Source organism: Mandrillus leucophaeus, unplaced genomic scaffold (assembly GCF_000951045.1).
Source record: "Mandrillus leucophaeus isolate KB7577 unplaced genomic scaffold, Mleu.le_1.0 Scaffold582, whole genome shotgun sequence".
Lineage (NCBI taxonomy): Eukaryota > Metazoa > Chordata > Mammalia > Primates > Cercopithecidae > Mandrillus > Mandrillus leucophaeus.
This window is the reverse complement of record NW_012106275.1, coordinates 166363-181839: the sequence shown is the minus strand read 5'-3', so window position 1 is coordinate 181839 and position 15477 is coordinate 166363. Positions and strand designations below refer to the sequence as shown.

At 43.2% G+C, this 15477-nt stretch overlaps 1 protein-coding gene across 3 annotated transcripts in view; it reads left to right on the top strand.

The window, feature by feature from the left end:
• The window catches only part of GART (phosphoribosylglycinamide formyltransferase, phosphoribosylglycinamide synthetase, phosphoribosylaminoimidazole synthetase), a 37487-nt gene extending 29320 nt beyond the window's left edge, over positions 1-8167 (top strand). For all 3 annotated transcript variants that reach the window (XM_011999119.1, XM_011999120.1, XM_011999118.1), the window contains exons 17-22: positions 997-1203; positions 2213-2350; positions 5978-6108; positions 6385-6526; positions 7571-7686; positions 7783-8167. In XM_011999119.1, coding sequence (XP_011854509.1) covers positions 997-1203; positions 2213-2350; positions 5978-6108; positions 6385-6526; positions 7571-7686; positions 7783-7974 — 926 coding nt within the window. In that variant the 3' untranslated portion in view covers positions 7975-8167. The remainder of the gene's footprint in view (positions 1-996; positions 1204-2212; positions 2351-5977; positions 6109-6384; positions 6527-7570; positions 7687-7782) is intronic.
• Positions 8168-15477: the final 7310 nt, after the last annotated feature.

Sequence of the window (15477 nt, the reverse complement as noted above, 5' to 3'; positions counted from 1 at the left end):
GTTAGTAACATAATTCCTGTACAAGAGACTTACATTTTAGAGCATCGATCTCTCTGGATTCATGGTGTTTCTTTATCTGTTGGGGTAAATATTTTTAGAGTATTGTCTACTCTTTCTCCTGGTTTTAGAGAACATTCTGGCAGCCAAATAAGTCACTAGTGAAGATGAGAGGGGAATCTCTTTTTTTTTTTTTCTTTTTGAGATGGAATTTCGCTCTGTCACCAGGCTGGAGTGCAGTGGCGCCATCTCGGCTCACTGCAACCTCCACCTCCCAGGTTTAAGCGATTCTCCTGTCTCAGCCTCCCGAGTAGCTGGTACTACAGGCACGCGCCTGGCTAATTATTGTATTTTTAGTAGAGAAGGTATTTCACTATGTTGTCCAGGATGGTCTCAATCTCCTGACCATGTGATCCGCTTGCCTTGGCCTCCCAAAGTGTTGGAATTACAGGCATGAGCAGTCGCGCCCACCGAGAGAATGTATTCTTATAGCAGACCTAGGAAGTCTAAATTTTAAAATGAGTGAGAGGGAGAGGGTGTTGATCTGCATTCCATTAGCATAACTTTTCCTGAGTAGTATATGCATTTTCTCTAAATAAGTAGACAAGCCATCTAGTTTTGCATTGTACTTTGGGTGCATTTTGGTCATCGCAAAGACTCAGCCAAACATTCGCAAAAGGATGGTATACTGGCCTCTGCTGGAATTCAGCTACTAGCCTTATCTAATCCACTAGGGAATGTCTAAGGGTCTAGTTCGTTAATGTAGCACAAAACCTCATTCAATTGTAAGTACTGGCGAAGTGTGTCAACAAAAAATGTTCTTAATGTCTAAGGTACCAGTGGATCCCCAAATAAAAAGTTCTCAGAGGCCAGTTTATAGTTTTACTCTACATAAAATAGCAAAGCCTGATTATAATTTCCATATCTTTGAATATGTGCATACTTTTGTACTCTGTGTGAGAAGGTAGGAAAAATCAAACAATTCATGTCTATTTTCAGATGCCCAGACCTGGAGGATCCCCAAAGTCTTCTCATGGTTACAGCAGGAAGGACAACTCTCTGAGGAAGAGATGGCCAGAACATTTAACTGTGGGGTTGGCGCTGCCCTTGTGGTATCAAAGGAGCAGACAGCGCAGATTCTGAGGGATATCCAGCAGCACAAGGAAGAAGCCTGGGTGATTGGCAGTGTGGTTGCACGAGCCGAAGGTACTTGCTCCTTATTCATTTTTAGGTATATAATTTTAGCTGTATAATATTAGCTATACCTCAGCCTTGCCTCACAAGCTTTCTGCCCACCTTTTAGTGCAGCCATCGCTATGGCAACTATCTTTACACAGATGTAACATGACAGCACCCACCCCAGCAATACCACATATCTCTTCATTTCTGCCTCAGAACTCTGAGCATTCATGCATGCACAACCACACCCCACAGGATCACTTCCCAAAGTAATCTCCCCACACACAAGACCTCATGGTTCTGCTTTGTCACTCAGCTCAATTCAAGGAATAGCGAGCACCCTGACAAGTACTGTATCAGTCAGGAGTCTGCTAGAAGTGCTAGAACTTGGCAGAGGGGCAGAAAATCCACTCAGATTCACTAACAAAGATGTCACATGCTCGCTTCGGCAGCACATATACTAAAATTAAAATTGGAATGATACAGAGAAGATTCACAAAAATAAAAAACAGAAAAAAAAGAGTCAGACCTTGTTGACTTCACCTATATCTGCCTTTCTTTCCTCTATTGTGTAGGATTCATTTTCAAGCGGGTTCTCCAAATGCCGGAAACATAACATCCTTCAGCTCACATTACAATAAAAACATCCCATATCAAGTCTTTAAATGGTTTTGCTGGGTCACATGCTTATCCCCCAGACCAGGAGGTCATGGCACTACTGTGGGTGGTCTCACTAGGAAGATTTGGGGGATAGGGGCAGAATACTGGCAGGCAGTTGTATATATCCACTATGTGCTTCAAGATAGTGATGTGATCTGTAGCTTTTAGTTGAAGTAATTACGTATGTTCACCTTTTGGAAGTTTTTATGAACGAATAGTGTTAAGTGATACAAAGGTGTTGTTCATTTTAGTCTTTGCATTATCTTATTTTCAGGATAAAATATACCCTAAAGTTTTCATAAAATATTTTTCTTTCCATTATTCCTGTTAATTCACAATTGTTCTTTACTTATTTATGAATATGTTTGGAATGAAGGTTCTCCACGTGTGAAAGTCAAGAATCTGATTGAAAGCATGCAAATAAATGGGTCAGTGTTGAAGAATGGCTCCCTGAAAAATCATTTCTCTTTTGAAAAAAAAAAGGCCAGAGTGGCTGTCTTAATATCTGGAACAGGTGAGATATGGCTTCCTTTTCACTGTAGAGCTGTTGACTGCCCTTCCTTTCCTCCCTGCACTTTTTGAGATTGTAAGGATACTCTAGGCAGAGTCTAGGGACTGCAGGGAATCATGAGGGTTGTCTTTGTCTTTTCAGCATTCTTAGGATTTCCACTTTTCTTAGGAATTTGAGACCGCTCCCAAAGAAAAAAGTAGAGGATTTCAGAAAGCCGGTTAAAGAGAAACCAGAAAAGATTGAAGTTCCAGCTCATTTTGTATCATAGCTTTGTTGTTGAAAAGTCTGAAAACAGTTGAGGAATTTTTATTGTTATATTATTAAGAAGAAGTTTATGTTTGACCTTTATGGATAAAGGGGTAAAGTAATGAGTATTGTATTCTCTCAGATGGATGTAGCCTGATTTTTTTCCCTCTATTGTAAGTAACATTGCTATGAACATTCTTGCAAATATTCAGTATGTTCTTAAATGCATATCTGATTTTTTTTTTATTCGATGGCCAAGATCATCATGATTCTTTTTGAGACAGTCTTGCTATGTTGCCCAGGCTAGAGTACAGTAGCTATTCACAGATGCAATCATAGTACACTGCAGCTTCCAGCTGTGGCCTCAAGCAATCCTTCCACCGTATTAGCTCGCCGAGTAGCTGGGACTGCAGGCATGCAGCACCACACCCAGCTCTGATATTTCTTCAGGATTCATTCCCAGAAGTTTAATTGCTTTACAAGTCGATCTTAAGGTTTTAATGTATTTTAGGCCCAAGTTGATAATAAAGCAAAGAAACTATTGTAAGGTGCAGCCATAAAAAAGAATAAAACCACATCATTTGCGGCAATATGGATGGAACTGGAGGCCGTTATCCTGAGTGAACTGCCTCAGAAACAGAAAACCAGATGTTGCATGTTCTCACGAGTAGGAGCTAAACAGTGGGTACATGCGGACATAAAGATGGAAACAATAGGGCCGGGCGCTGTGGCTCATGCCTGTAATCCTAGCACTTTGGGAGGCTGAGGCAGGCAGATAATGAGGTCAAGAGATCTAGACCATCCTGGCCAACATGGTGAAACCCTGTCTCCACTAAAAATACAAAAATTAGCTGGGCGTGCTGGCGCACGCCTGTAGTCCCAGTTACTCTGGAGGCTGAGACAGGAGAATCGCTTGAACCCAGGAGACGGAGGTTGCAGTGAGCCAAGATCGCACCACTGTACTCCAGCCTGGCGACAGAGCAAGACTCCATCTCAAAAAAAAAAAGAAAAAGAAAAAAGAAAAAGATGGAAACAGTAGACAAAACAGGGAAGTGTGGGAGAAGGGGTGAGGGTTGAAAATTTTTCTATCAAGTATAATGTTCACTATTTAGGTAATAGGTACACTAGAAGCCCAATCCCCACCATTATACAATATTCCCATGTACTAAACAAGCGTGTGTACCCCTGAATCTAAATGTAAAAATAATTTTTTTAAAGAAACTATTGTAATGGTCATAGCATAGTGGTTCTTGAGAGGGTCAATTTTTCTTGCTTAATTAAGCAGCTTATTTCTCATCAGTCAGTTTTGACATAATGTTATACTGTTTCTACTACAATGCTAGATCATAAGATACAATATTTGTAGGAGCAATTACATATCCTAAACCACATCATCTGCAGCAATATGGATGGAACTGGAGGCCATCCAGGAATATCCGTGCTTTTCACAATCTATTAATCCATTATCCCAAGAGGAAGGGAATTTTTTTAATTTTTAATTTTTATGGGTTCATGGTAGGTATATATATTTATGGGGTACCTGAGATCTTTTGATACAGCCATACAACCTGTAATAATCACGTCCCGGTATTCATCACCTCAAGCATTTATTCTTTCTTTGTGTTACAAACAATCCAGTTATATTATTTCAGTGTGTTGTTTGTTTGTTTGTTTGGTTTTTTGAGATAGAATCTCACTCTGTCGCCCAGGCTGGAGTGCAGTGGCACAATCTTGGCTCACTGCAAACACTGCCTCCCAGTTTCAAACGATTCTTGTACCTCAGCTTCCCAAATAGCTGGGATTACAGGTGCCTGCTACCATGCCGGGCTCATTTTTTGTGTTTTTAGTAGGGATGGGGTTTCATCATGTTGGCCAGGCTGGTCAGGCTAGTCTCGAACTCCTGACCTCAGGGTGATCCACCTGCCTTGGCCTCCCAAAGTCCTGGGATTATAGGCGTGAGCCACCGCGCCCAGCCTCTTTCAGTTATTTTAAAATGTGTAATATATTATTGTTGACTATAGTCACCCTGTTATGCTACCAAACACTAGATTTTGTTCGTTCTAACTATATTTTTGTACCCATTAGCATCCCCTTTCCCTGTCTCTCCCAGTACCCTTCCTAGCCTCTGATAACCATCATTGCACTATCATCATGAGTTCAACTGTTTTAATTTTTAGCTCCCACAAGTAAGTGAGAACATGTGAGGTTTGTCTTTCTGTGCTTGACTTATGTCACTTAATGATCTCGTGTTCCATCCATATTGTTGCAAATGACAGGATCTCAGTCTTTTTTATGGCTGAATAGTACTCCATTATGTGATGTACCACATTTTCTTAATCCATTTGTCTGCTGATAAATATTTAGGTTGCTTCCAAATCTTGGCTATGGAGAATAAACATGAAACTGCAGATATCTCTTTGATACACTGATTTTCTTTCTTTTGGGTATATACCTAGCAATGGGATTGCTGGATCACATGGTAGCTCTTTTTTTTTTTTAATTTTTGAGGACCCTTCAAACTGTTCTCCATGATAATTGTACTAATTTACATTCCCAGTAGTGTGTGATGGTTCCCTTTTCTGCACATCTTCGCCAGCATGTTATTGCCTGTCTTTTGTATAAAAGCCATTTTAACTGGGGTGAGACAATACGTCGTTGTAGTTTTGGTTCGCATTTCTCTGATGATCAATGATGTTGAGCACCTTTTTATATACCTGTTTGCAATTTGTGTGTTTTAAGAAATGTCTATTCAGATCTCTTGCCCATGTTTAATCAGAGTATTAGATTTTTCCCTAATAAACTGTTTAAGCTCCTTATATATTCTGGTTATTAATCCCTTGTCAGATGGATAGTTTACAAATATTTTCTCCCATTCTGTGGGTTGTCTCCTTACTTTGTTGATTGTTTCCATTGCTATACAGAAGCTTTTTCCATATTTACTTTAGTTGCCTATGCCAAGAGAAAGGGAATTTAGAAGCCTCACATATCACCAGTCTTTTCCAAGACATTTATTCAGAAAATTTGACAGTCCCCTATTCAAAACAGCACATCTCTTTTTTTAAGAAGTGTGAGTCCTGGTACAGTGGCTCCCAATACTTTGGGAGGCCAAGGTGGGCAGATCACCTAATGTCAGGAGTTCCAGACCAGCCTAGTCAACATGGTGAAACCCCGTCTCTACTAAAAATATAAAAAAATTAGCCAGGCGTGGTGGCACATGCCTGTAATTCCAGCTACTTGGGAGGCTGAGGCAGGAGAATTCCTTGAACCCAGGAGGTAGAGGTTGCAGTGAACCAAGATCATGCCACTGCACTCCCAGCCTGGGCGACAGTGAGACTCTGTCTCAAAAAAAAGTATGAACTCACTGTTGTTTTTCTCCCTTCTCAGGATCGAACCTGCAAGCACTTATAGACAGTACTCGGGAACCAAATAGCTCTGCACAAATTGATGTTGTTATCTCCAACAAAGCCGCAGTAGCTGGGTTAGATAAAGCGGAAAGAGCTGGTATTCCCACTAGAGTAAGTGACTTGGGAAAATATCTTTCCTGTGGGCCATATTTAAGCTCATAATCTGCCCTCACTGGACCTTGGTCTGTGGGGCACTTATTCTTTGGACTTCTGCCATTGTCGGTGGGTGCTGGCCTTGCCTTCTCCTTCATCCTGTCCCTTTCTTAATAATCTCTCTATCAGGTATATCTTTACAAAGAAGTGAAGTATGGGCTGTGTAAAGGTTGAGTTTTTAATTATTTTTGGTAATTCATTGAAAAAGGTTGTGCTTATCTTTTTCTGTTACAGGTAATTAATCATAAACTGTATAAAAATCGTGTAGAATTTGACAATGCAATTGACCTAGTCCTTGAAGAGTTCTCCATAGACATAGTCTGTCTTGCGGGATTCATGAGAATTCTTTCTGGCCCCTTTGTCCGAAAGTGGAATGGTAAGCAAAAATTATTTGATATCACATTGAGAAATCAATTGAAAATGGTCTCCAGAACAGTTAACTTGCCAGACAATCCCAGTAGTGAACACCCTTCCCAGAAATCCAACTCCTGTTTGACTGTGATATTTTATTAATACTTCAACACAGGTCACAGTTTAATTTCCTTTGTTTTACTCTAAAGAATGACCCAATGATGATTTATTAACCTGCTCTCTATCCATTTACTTTGGCTTGCTGTAATTAATCACTTTTTCTAATGTAGCTTAGTTTTGTTTCATATTACTCCAAAGATAATATTTCATCTTCTGAATAAATATTCGGAACCTTCCTTTACTTCTTTAGAAGCAAAAGAGAATGATTCCGTATGTCCCGAAAGGAAGAGTCTATCCTCTCTCAGGAAACATAGACCATTGCCAGACGTTGGCAAGGAGGAGGTTATTGCCAGAAAACACATACTATCTATGTTACTGCCTTCTCCCCAAAAGCCTTGACTGCATCCTGTTTGTGTATGTGTGCACACAGTTGGTCACACAGTTGGACAATAAATGCATTTTCCCTCCAAAGACTTTATGTATTCTTAGGTGAATGTAGTTAGAGCACTTGTGGTGTGATATAAAATCAACAATGCCTTTGGTGACATGAGCCACACAGAACTAATCTAGCATCTGTCTGGTGGACAGGTCACTTTGTGGTTAGAAGTCAAGCACGTAGACACTATGTAAGAACCTCTTGCTTCTTTTTAATAGTATGTGCCAGCAACAAGCTGGTATCAGCTTGAACTCCCCACCTTCCTGTCACCATGAGTGTCTGTTCAGAGCATCCCAGCATGCCTTTGGCTGTGCAAGGCGGGTACTTGCTACTTCCGGGACCTTTGTGGATGAGAACTTACTTCCTTTTACTCATTTCTGTGTTTGGCAAAGAAAACGTCCATCCCAGAATCCAACTCCTGTTTGACTTCAGATCTAGATAGAAAAACATATTCCTTTAACAGAATACCCAGGATTTTTAAATTCTGACCGCTATGCTTTTTTTAATTTTTAGGAAAAATGCTCAATATCCACCCATCCTTGCTCCCTTCTTTTAAGGGTTCGAATGCCCATGAGCAAGCCCTGGAAACCGGAGTCACAGTTACTGGGTGTACTGTACACTTTGTAGCTGTGAGTATGTCTTTTTCTACCAACATAATATTAGTAGTCAGATGTAAATTACACTGGCTAGAAGGTAATGTTCAAAACTTTTGCTTACTTTTCCAGGAAGATGTAGATGCTGGACAAATTATTTTGCAAGAAGCTGTTCCCGTGAAGAGGGGTGATACTGTTGCAACTCTTTCTGAAAGAGTAAAAGTAGCAGAACATAAAACATTTCCTGCAGCCCTCCAGTTGGTGGCCAGTGGAACTGTACAGCTTGGAGAAAATGGCAAGATCTGTTGGGTTAAAGAGGAATGAAGCCTTCTAATTCAGAAATGGGGCCAGTTTTGAAAGAATTATTTGCTGTTTGCATGGTGGTTTTTTATCATGAACTTGGCCCAAAAGAAAAACTGCTAAAAGACAAAAAAGACCTCACCCTTACTTCATCTGCTATTTTTTAATAAATAGAGACATTAAAAACAAGACTGGTTAGTGTAGCATATCTGAGACATATAGGTATCTTGGTCTTTTTTATGCTCTTTTTCTGACCGTCACCACCTCTTTGTTGTTGTTGTTGTTGTTGTTGCTGGTATTGTCTGACAACATGAGGAATCACCTCCATTTTTGTAAGTTATGTGTTTTCGGCCGGGCACGGTGGCTCACGCCTGTAATCCCAGCACTTTGGGAGGCCGAGGCAGGCGGACCACAAGGTCAGGTGATCGAGACCATCCTGGCTAACACAGTGAAACCTCATCTCTACTAAAAATACAAATAATAGTTAGCTGGGCGTGGTGGCACGCGCCTGTAATCCCAGCTACTCAGGTGGCTGAGACAAGAGAATCGCTTGAACCCAGGAGGTGGAGGTTGCAGTGAGCCACGATCACGCCACTGCACTCCAGCCTGGGCAACAGAGTGAGACTCCGTCTCAAAAAAAATAGTAAGTTATATGTTTTCTAATCTTTGATCATATGCTTTTGAAGCCATGACTGCTGGATGTATCTGAGTTAAAATGGGGAAAAGAAACATGAGGACAAGCCTAAGTGTATCACCTGGGTTCCGTTTATAACCTTGGTTATAAATTCCACTGTGGGTCGGGCGCGGTGGCTCAAGCCTGTAATCCCAGCACTTTGGGAGGCCGAGACGGGCGGATCACGAGGTCAGGAGATCGAGACCATCCTGGCTAACACAGTGAAACCCCGTCTCTACTAAAAATACAAAAACTTAGCCGGGCGAGGTGGCAGGTGCCTGTAGTCCCAGATACTCGGGAGGCTGAGGCAGGAGAATGGCGTGAACCCGGGAGGCGGAGCTTGCAGTGAGCTGAGATCCGGCCACTGCACTCCAGCGTGGGTGACAGAGCGAGACTCTGTCTCAAATAAATAAATAAATAAATAAATAAATAAATAAATAAATTCCACTGTGTAAAAGTTGCCCAGCCTCCTTCTGATCAGCGTCAAGTGACTTACCTCTTCCCCAAGTCTAACGAGGCAGTATCTCTTCCTTATATTGTATATCTGATTTGAGACTTTTCTGATCATCGTGATCATAATCTGGTGTGTTAAGATTTCTGTATAGCTCCCATTTCTGAAGGATAGTATCCTTTATGCTTTGAAGTGTCATTAAACGTTCCTCTAATTATTGACAGTTTCTGTAATCCCCAGCTTTTAGCTTCAGTAAAGTTTAGTTATCCTGTGGTTTATAAAGATCCATACTTCTCTGTAAGTCACTAGAGGATTAGAGGGAGAATTGGTGGCTTCTAGATTCAAGCATAAAACTAGGCATGTTTCTCATCCACTCTCTCTATTCCCTCGTCGATTAAAGTAGGCAAATGTCATTCATACAGTTGTTTTGATGAGACAGTCTCGCTCAGTCGCCCAGGCTGGGGTGCAGTGGCACAATCTCGGCTCACTGCAACCTCTGCCTCCCGGGTTTAAGTGATTCTCCTGCCTCAGCTTCCTGGGTAGCTGAGATTACAGGTGTACACTGCCACACCCGGCTCATTTTGTATTTTTAGTAGAGACGGCGTTTCACCATGTTGGCCAGGCTAGTCTGCAACTCCTGGCCTCATTTGATCTGCCTGCTTTGGCCCCCAAAGTGCTGGGATTACAAGCGTGAGCCACCACACCCAGCCTCTTTGTTTTTTTTGGTTTGGTTTTTTTTTTTTTTTTTTTTTTGAGACGGGAGTTTCACTCTTATTATCCAGGCTGGATTGCAGTGGCACGATCTCGGCTCACCGTAACTGCCACCTCCCTGGTTCAAGTGATTCTCCTGCCTCAGCCTCCTGAGTAGCTGGGATTACAGGCATGCACCACCACGCCCAGCTAATTTTGTATATTTAGTAGAGATGGGGTTTCTCCGTGCTGGTCAGGCTGGTCTCAAACTCCCAACCTCAGGTGATCTGCCCACCTTGGCCTCCCAAAGTGCTGGGATTACAGGCGTGAGCCACTGCACCCGGCTGACCTCTTTGGTTTTTAAGTGGAATTCAGACTTGAACCTGACCCTAGGACCTCTAAGTGTCTTTCTATGATAATATGGCATTCCAGCTGCATCACTGTGATGGTTCCCTAACTTTTCCTACTGCACTCTCCCTTCTGGATATTTGTTGGCAGGGACTAGAAGTGAAGAAGGATTCTAACAAAACTCTCTTCTACTGGTAATCGGCAGGCCCCAAGAGTACCTCCTATAGTAGTTGTTTTTTGTATTTGCCAGGATTCTTTGGATTATAAGCGAGAGAATTGAAGTAAAACAAATTGGAAAAAAAAAAAAAACTTCATTAACTCATGTAATGTTGTATAAAAACCCCCAGACTCAGACTGTAAGAAGATTTGGCTGTTTGACTGCGCTGGGTGTGGTGCTTCACGCCTGTACAAAGCCAGCAGCACTCTGGAAGGCCGAGGTGGGAAGATCGCATGAGCCCAGGAGTTTAAGACCAGCCTGGGCAATATGTCGAGACCTTATCTCTACAAAAATGACAAAAATTAGCTGGGTGTGGTGGCTTGTGCCTATAGTCCCAGCTACTCAGGAGGCTGATGTCAGAGGGTCACGTGATTCCAGGAAGTTGAAGCTGCAGTGAGCTGTGATCGTGCCACTGCACTCCAGCCTGAACAACAGAGTGAGACCCTGTCTCCAAGAAAACAAAACTTGGCTGTATATAGCAGCCAGGTGGGGGATTTTTTAATACATCAACATTAAAAGCTTTCTTTATAATCTAAAACTCCCTGTAGGGTTTTCCTTGAGTTAGTAGGAAGAAGATTCTAGTAGGGAAGATAAACCTTGGGAAAAAGCCCCTTTTTGGCTTTTTTAAAACCAAAATTGTCTTTATCTCCCAAAGTGTTTTTCAGCAATTCTAATGCATACACTTGCCTCCTCCACTGTTTAAAAGACACCATCTCTGACAGTCGTTCTTTCACAAGCCATATAAATTTGACATTTACCACAATGTTAGATCATTTTCCTTTATCTGGAGCCAAATGTTAATTAACAGTTAAAAACCGATTTATAAGTGGAGTCAGTGCAAATGTTCATCAGCAAATGAACTGATTATGGATAGCTATATCCATAGATATATCCATACATTGAACGCTATTCAATTATAAAAAGGAATGAAATACTAACACATGCTACAGTGTGGGTGAACCTTGAAACATTATGCTAAGTGAAAGAATTCAGTCATAAATGACCACATGTGGCCAGGCATGGTGGCTCACACCTGTAATCCCAGCACTTTGGAGGGCCCAGGGAGGAGGATCAGTTGAACCCTGGAGTTCAAGACCAGCCTAGACAACATAGTGAGACCCCCATCACTACAAATAAAATAGAAAAATTGGGCATGGTGGCACACACCTGTAGTCCCAGCTACTTGGAAGGCTGAGGTAGGAGGATTCCTTGAACTCAGGAGGTCGAAGCTTCAGTGAGCTGTGATCGCACAACTGTACTCCAGCCTGAGTGAGACATTTTCTCAAAAAAAAGAAAGACTAGCTGGCCTTGGTGGCTTACGCCTGTAATCCCAGCACTTTGGGAGGCCGAGGCAGGCAGATCACCGGGTCATGAGATCAAGACCATCCTGGCCAACATAGTGAACCCCACTTCAGTCACTCAGGCTGGAGTGCAGTGGTGCGATCCCAGCTCAATGCAACCTCCGCCTTCCGGGTTCAAGTGGTTCTCCTGCCTCAGCTTCCAGAGTAGCTGGGATTACGGGCAAGGGCCACCACTCCTGGCTGATTTTTGTATTTTTAGTAGAGACAGTGTTTCACCATGTTGGCCTGGCTGGTCTCCAACTCCTGACCTCAGGTGATCCACCTGCCTCGTCCTCATGTGTAACCTTATTTAAGAAGCTAACTCCTAAGCCCACCTGTATTCTGAGCATTGCAATAAAGATGTGAAGATTTTAATATTACAAGTTGATTTTGCTTTATAAAACAAAAGTTTCATGAATTGAAATATCTATGGACACTGAAACCTCAACAACAATTTTTTTTTTTGAGGCAGAGTCTCACTCTGTCACCAAGGCTGGAGTGCAGTGGTGCCATCTCAGCTCACTGCAACCTCTGCCTCCTGGGTTCAAGCAGTTCTCTGCCTCAGCCTCCCAAGTAGCTGGGATTACAGGCACGCACCACCACACCCAACTAATTTTTGTATTTTTAGTAGAGATGGGGTTTCTCCACGTTGGTCAGGCTGGTCTCGAACTCCCGACCTCATGTGATCCGCCCGCCTTGTCCTCCCAAAGTGCTGGGATTACAGGTGTGAGCCACTGCGCCTGGCCCCAAACAGCATTTTAAATTTCCTACATCACCAAACTCCAGAAAGTCACAGGAAAAAAAAAAAATAGTTGTTATAACAGTATCACTCAACTCCTTGAAAGCTTCAATTACATGCACCAGGAAAATATACCATTGAAAATCATTTTAAATGAAATATTCAGTTGAGGAGTCTATTAGATCCTCCTTTACTTTTGTTGAAAACCAATTATTGGAAACCATGCAATTTTTTTTGAGAGGGAGTCTCACTCTGTTGCCCAGGCTTTAGTGCAGTGACGCGATCTTGGCTCACTGCAACCCCCACCTTGGCCTCCTGAGTAGCTCGGACTACAGGCTCGTGCCACCATGCCTGGCTAATTTTTGTATTTTATAGAGTTAGGGTCTCACTGTGTTGTCCAGGCTGCTCTCCAACTCCTAAACTCAAGCAATCCTCCCCCTTTAACCTCCCAAAGTTCTGAAATTACAGGTGTGAACCATTACACCTGGCCAAACCATCCAATCTGTAAAGGATTAATTTCCCTTCTTCAGCACCCACAGTAAATCAACCTTTTCAATTGCGCCTTTGCTGCCTGGAAGGTGTTAACAGTCTGGGGTAAGTGAGAGGTGTGCCTTTCTTTTGCAAAATGAGAGAGGGATGATGCTCAGAGGGGAGGTGGGACTTCCTTGTACACCTTGAGGGATTCCTGTATTCAACACTGTGACACCACTCTGGGGTCAATCATTAGCTTCGAGGAGGAGGTTTAGGCATTGGCGTTGGCAAGAGAGAGTAGATCATGAACATAACGTAGAGGCATGGAATCTGAGAGCACCAATCGCGTGAGAAGGGCGGAGCCAGCCAAGGACACTGGGTATGAGTAGGCTGTGCAGTAGGGGGACCCAGAAGAGAGAGAGAGACGCCACGAAGCTTGAAGAAGCCTGTCTCAAAGAGCAGAGAACGAGCTTCTGGTGCGTTTCTCTTAGAGGCCAACTACAGCAAGAAGAGAGAAGAGTCCGTGCCATCCGCACAAGCACCCTTCAGCACACCCGAAATCCCAGAATCAGAAATTCCTGTCTTCGGATGAGGAGGCTCTGCCCCACATCCCACCCCCAGCACAGCTCACCCAAATCCAAATCTCCACGGTGGCAGAATGACTCCGAAAGAGGAAAGCAGGAGGCAGCAGCCCAGAGCTCGTCCTTCGGGGCAGGGTGTATTCAGCAAGAGGAAAATGAGGGGGAAAGCTTCTGCCTGCTTTCAGTTTTCCATCTGGGAGGAAACAGTTTGGGTAACACAAATCCCTGGGACCTACTGAAGGGACGTATAAGGATCAAAGATACCTGCTGTGTTGGTTTGGTGGGGCTGATGTGACAAAGCACCACAGACTGGGGCTTCAACAACAGGAGACCATTATTCTCCCATAGTCCTGGAGACTGGAAGTCCAAGATCAAGGTGTCTGCAGGGTGGGTTTCTCCTGAGGCCTCTCCTTGGCAGGCAGATGGCTGCCTTCTCCCTGTGTCCTCACAGGGACTTTGCTCCGTGTGTGCACGACCCTGGTGTCTCTCTGCAGCCAAATTTCCTCCTTTTATAAGGACGCCAGTCAGATTGGATTATCACCCACCTTAACAGCCTCATTTTAACTTAATCACCTCTTTAAATAACATCTCCAAACGCGGTCACATTCTAAAGTACTGGGGGTTAGGGCTTCAATATGGGGGGCACAATTCAGCCCAAAGAGTGGAGAAGTGACCAAGTCATCTGGAGGGAGACAGCTGTGTGAACACCATCTTGATTTACCCACCTCCTTGTGCAAATGCATCATCAAAATAACCAGTGTTTATCCCACCAGCTTTGTGGACTAGAAGGATGGAGAGCAGTAATTCCTTACTACTTTAGTAATTACAATAAAGAAATCTTTTTTTTTTTTTTTTTTTTTGTGAGACGGAGTCTTGCTCTTGTTATCCCGGCTGGAGTGCGATGGAGTGATCTCAGCTCACTGCAACCTCTGCCTCCTGGGTTCAAATGATCTTCCTGCTTCAGCTTCCCAAGTAGCTGAGATTACAGGTGCCCACCACCACACCCGGCTAATTTTTGTCTTTTTAGTAGAGATGGGGTTTCACCATGTTGGCCAGGCTGGTCTCGAACTCCTGACCTCAGGTGATCTGCCCGCCTCGGCCTCCCAAAGTGCTGGGATTACAGGTGTAAGCCACCGCACCCAGCCAATAATTACAATAAAGGAATCTTAAGTGTGTGTGTTGATATACACCTATTAGACTGCAAAGATTAAAAAGAGACTACTGTGTGTTCCCAAGAGTGTGGAGTAACAGACATTCCCAAATATGTTGGTGGTGCAAATTGGTCCATCGCTTCTTGAACATAGTTTAGCAATACCTATTTATTCACAAAACATAGTGACTACCTTTCCGTGGCTGTATCTACCGAACCATGTCATTCTTTTTTTTTGTTTTTTTTTGAGACGGAGTCTCACTGTCACCCAGGCTGGAGTGCAGTGGCGCGATCTCGGCTCACTGCAACCTACGCCTCCTGGGTTCAAGCGATTCTCCTGCCTCAGCCTCCCGAGTACCTGGGGTTACAGGCATGTGCCACCATGCCCAGCTAATTTTTTGTATTTTTAGAGAGACGGGGTTTCTCCATGTTGGTGAGGCTGGTCTCAAACTCCCGACCTCAGGTGATCCGCCTGCCTCAGCCTCCCAAAGTGCTGAGACTACAGGCATGAGCCACTGTGCCTGGCCTTATTTTTCTTTTTAAAAATTTTTTAGTGGCCAGGTCTCACTCTGTTGCTTAGTTTGGAGAGCAATGGTACGATCATGGCTCACTGCAGCCTCCAACTCCTGGGCTCAAGTGATCCTCCCACCTCAGCCTCCTGTGTAGCTGGGATTACAGGCAGACACCATCACACCTGGCTAATCTTCTTAAAAGTTTTGTACAGATGGAGTCTCACTATGTTGTCCACACTGGGAGTACAAGCATGAGCCACTTCACCTGGCCTGTTTTTATTTTATGCTGTTTAAGATGCTGCCTAGAAGAGTTAACTTGTACAGAAATCCTGCTTTTTTTTTTTTTTTTTTTTTT